The sequence below is a fragment of the Cenococcum geophilum genome (assembly GCF_001692895.1).
Source record: "Cenococcum geophilum 1.58 unplaced genomic scaffold K441scaffold_5, whole genome shotgun sequence".
NCBI lineage: Eukaryota > Fungi > Ascomycota > Dothideomycetes > Gloniales > Gloniaceae > Cenococcum > Cenococcum geophilum.
The window spans coordinates 3,348,292-3,352,484 of record NW_027137563.1 but is presented as its reverse complement, the minus strand read 5'-3'; the positions used below and the strand labels follow the sequence as shown (position 1 = coordinate 3,352,484).

Below are 4,193 nucleotides of genomic sequence, written 5' to 3'. Positions count from 1 at the left end.
CCGGGTTATAAGGGAAATGGTAATAGAAGGCAAGGGGGCGAGCAGCAGGTGCCCCCTAGTAACTCTATAGTAGTAGAGTAATAGTTTGTAATACTAGCGCGTCCATAGGCTTATTACGGCAGTAGTGGTTCCTAAGGAGGTTAAATAGTAAGGTAGTAGAGCACTATAGGCGACTTGTAGGCGCTAAGTAGGCGAGTCCTAAAAGGCGGGGAGATAGATTACGGGGTTTTCTTATTTTTCTTAAATAGAGTTTTCTCCCCATATATAAATAAGGAGTAGTCCGCGTGGGCCTAATAGGGATCCAAATCGGACGTTAAGCAATGAATTATTATTATTATATAGGAGAAGCATCTATAATACGGTATTAGTAGTAGATTTAAACTATATTCCTAGCTATAATAATAAAATAGGAATATCTAATATAAGACGTTAACTGGGAAATTTATAAAGCATAAATTTAAATATAAGATCTTAAAATCTATTAGCTTAGCTAAAACTAAATAGCTTATTATACTACCTAATTCTACTTTTACAACTAGAGATATTTCTCCTACTCTATTACCTTTATCTTTATACTATTATAAATTCTAAAGGCTAAGAGCATACTCTAATTTATTAATTCTTTCCTATTTATAGTGGTTCTCCTATTTAAGATCTTAAAGGTAAAGTTTAAGCTTAGCCTTATTATTAAAGATCCGCTGCTTTACTTACCTAAGCTAATTCTTAAACTACTTTAACTTCTTAAACCTTATCTATCTTGCGTTTTTAAGCTCTTTATAGCACTTAAGTAGTGCAGCTTCTACCTCTAAATATTAATCTTAAAGTATACTAATTATTACTTTTACTTTATCTAGTTTGGTTTTAAGTTTTTAAATTTAAAGTATAGAGTTCTGCTTGCGAAGAAAGAATTCCTTAAGAAACCCCTAATTGGTATAGCTGTTAGACTTTTAGTAAAAAGAGTAATAGCTTACGCTCTTTTTCTTATTAGTAAAACCATTAGTAAAAGAAGAATTTAGACCTACTAGAGTGCTTAAATTAGTACTAGAAGAGTCTATTTTAGGTATTAAGCTATTATTTCTTAAGATAAAGTAAAATTCTAAGATTAGTATATAACCTCTTATATTATAAGATAAAGGAAAGAGCGTACCCTAAAAAACCCTAAAAATCTAATATATTCTAAAATCTGAAATCTATTTCTAAGGACCGCTATAAAAAATATTAGCTAAAGATAGGGCTTGCATATATAGGTGCTAGGACTTAATATCGCCAAGAAATTGCTTATATATATTTTAGTTAGACCTTAAGAAAACTAAATAACTAGCTAAAGGTTATATAAGGCTTATAAATAATCTGCTGTTAAAGGCTAATTAGGGGCTTTTGTAATAGCTATGCCCCGTACCTACTAAATATTAATTAATTATAAATCTTAGCGATTGCGTAAATCCGAAGCTTATATAAGCCGCCCCTAGTAATTCCAGTTCTAGACTTTAGCTTAATGTAGGATAACTACCTACAGCTCTATCGTTATATAATTTAGTTAGAATTTACCTAAGCTTATTATAGTTTATAAGAATAATTTTATAATAAAAATGGCTTATTATCTAAGAGATATACCTAATTATTAAAACCTAACTCGCCGGTGTCTTATTAGGCTAAAAGTCTATACTAAGGAGTATAATGTTATATATGTTTAAGCGAAGGGCTTTTCTTATATAGGTTTTAAACCTAGGCGTCCCATAAACTGTCGGCCGTTAAATTAAAAAGTATTATTACCTTTTAAAGGAAACTTACCTAATATTATTATATTTCCCGCCTCGGTAGACTATTCTTAGTTAATAATCTATACTATATCTAGTAGATATAAAAGCTTATAAAGCCTCTTTCTGAGAATCTTATCCCCTTTACTTAGTTCTTCTATAGACTTAGCAACTTTATATAGGAAAAAAATGAAAATAGTAAAAATCTAGCGGTGGTCTATATTATATAGAGCTAGGATAAACTCTTTTGCCTATTTATATTGGTCTTTATAGTTAGCAATACCCTTATTTTTCTAGTATACTATAAATTCTTACCTTTTGTTTCTAAGAACTATACTAATAATAGCCTTTATATATGGGCAGTCTGATTATTATATGCCGTTAGGAGATATTAAATTAATAATAAATGGCTTATAATTCCGATACCATTTACTATAAACAGCACCTTATTATATTAGCTTAGGTAGTAGTACTAAGTACCTCTATACGGTCTATCTAATATAACTAGAGTTGCTTTACTATATAACCTTAGTCTGCTACTAAACCCTTACTTAGTTTAAACAAGGAGTACTATAGTTTTATTAATACTAGTCTTATTTTCTAAGATCCATGCTATTATATAAGGATGTGCTTAAATAAAGCCGAAACTGTACGGAATAGTAATGTAGATAAATTGCCCTGGCAGTATTTTCTAGGGGCGTTTTACTATAATTCTAAGTTAAACGGCGTTTTCTAAATCCTTACCTTCTTGGGGATAGTGAACTATAAATACTTAAAAACCTAATCCTAGATTTCGATATAATATAAATCCAGCCTAAAGTACTTTCTAAAGAACTTAAAGTAATAATGCGACTAAGAGATAAGCTATAGGATAGCTCCGCTTTAGTCTAATATATAACTATAATATTCCCATTAAAGCTAATATAAGAAGAAGGTGAGTATGGAGGAAAATTTTATAAGCGTAATAACAAATAATAAAAAAAGATAGAAGGCTAATAGCGGAAATAAATATAATAAGCTATTTATAATTAAGCTTAGTAGGAATAAGGGAGTTTTAGATAAACTATAATTTTAACGTTTACCATACGCGAATACTTTAAAGATACTATTAGAAGTGCATAAAGTACTCCTTTTAGGATATATACCTAACCAATCTAGTGGTAAATTAAGCTATAATTATATATTGGCAGGCGTAGGACTTTATCGCTAATTAAATTGGTTCTGCCCTTAAGAAATAGTAGAACTGCGTTAATAGCGAATAGATATCCTAAACGCTGCGTAAATTGGATACCTATAGATAAGCCTAAAACGGAGCCAATAACATTTGCAACTGCGTAAAGAAAGATATAAAATGCAGCTAAAAGACTAATATTTAATGTGCTTTTTTACTTAGAAATAATTAAACTATATAGAGTCTATTTCTGGATATTTAATAGGAGTTTTTTATAAGCCTAAGAGCTAATAAGTTTGGAAATTCTTTAAATAGAGAAGATGGTAATAATTGCGCTATACGAAACGACGTAAATAGTAGTTATATTTATTTTCTTTCCCTAAGAATTTTATAGGATGGTTAAGTATTATAAAGACGTGCTTAGTTCTTTATTAAAAGAAATAAGTTTATTAAAAAAATAATAAATTTTAATAAATTCTATAATGAGATATTATTTTAGCGCTTTGATATAAGAGCGGGTATTAAAAGAAAATTAAGGAAGCTATAATTAGGAACTAAAATTTAAGTAAAAAGCTATTTTAGGGTCTAATTAATACGCTATAAAATAGTTAAACTCTAATTAGTAAACTAGCCGCTCGCTAAATATAGAACTAGTAGCTTACTTTACCCTACTTATTTTTTTAGCTAAGGGCATATTTAATAACTATTACTTAGCTAGGTAGGCTCTATTAAGTAGGCGTTTTAAAAAAGCTACCTAAGCCTACCTAGGTCCACTAGTCGCGAATAGGCTACTAATATTAATATCCGCCTAGTGGATATTGTCCGTTTGACGCCGTAGGTAGATTTAGGTAGATTAGTTGTCTTAGTAGTTAAAAAGGAGGTTTTATTTAGCTAGGTAGAGGCGTTTACGCTAACTACGATTACGCTTATAGCGGCGAGTTTTATTAGTAATTTTAAGCCACCTAGGTAATCTACCTAGGCGAATTCCGCTAGTACTTACCGTTTTAAGGGGGGTACTAGTAGAATACTAATATAACTAGGTTAATTAATCCTGCCCTTTATAATATTTTTAACCTATTCTTACTATCCTAGGATTTAATTTAACGCTAATTATCTAGTAACGCTCCTTTCTTACTAAACGAACCCCTTCTACTAGGTAGAAAGCACCCCTATCTTAGTGTCTAGAAGAGGCGCTTATATCCTAAAGATTGCGCCTAGGTATTAACCTAGCTAAAAAAGTTATTAAATATACCCTAAGGTGTATA

At 30.3% G+C, this 4,193-nt stretch overlaps 1 protein-coding gene across 1 annotated transcript; it reads right to left on the bottom strand.

Moving 5' to 3' along the window:
• Window positions 1-2,911: 2,911 nt before the first annotated feature.
• K441DRAFT_540557 (uncharacterized protein) lies at window positions 2,912-3,139 on the bottom strand (the record flags this gene model as incomplete). The annotated part of the gene is made up of 1 exon (XM_067642602.1): window positions 2,912-3,139. A coding segment is annotated over one exon (228 nt), but the record flags the coding sequence as incomplete, so codon positions are not given.
• Window positions 3,140-4,193: the final 1,054 nt, after the last annotated feature.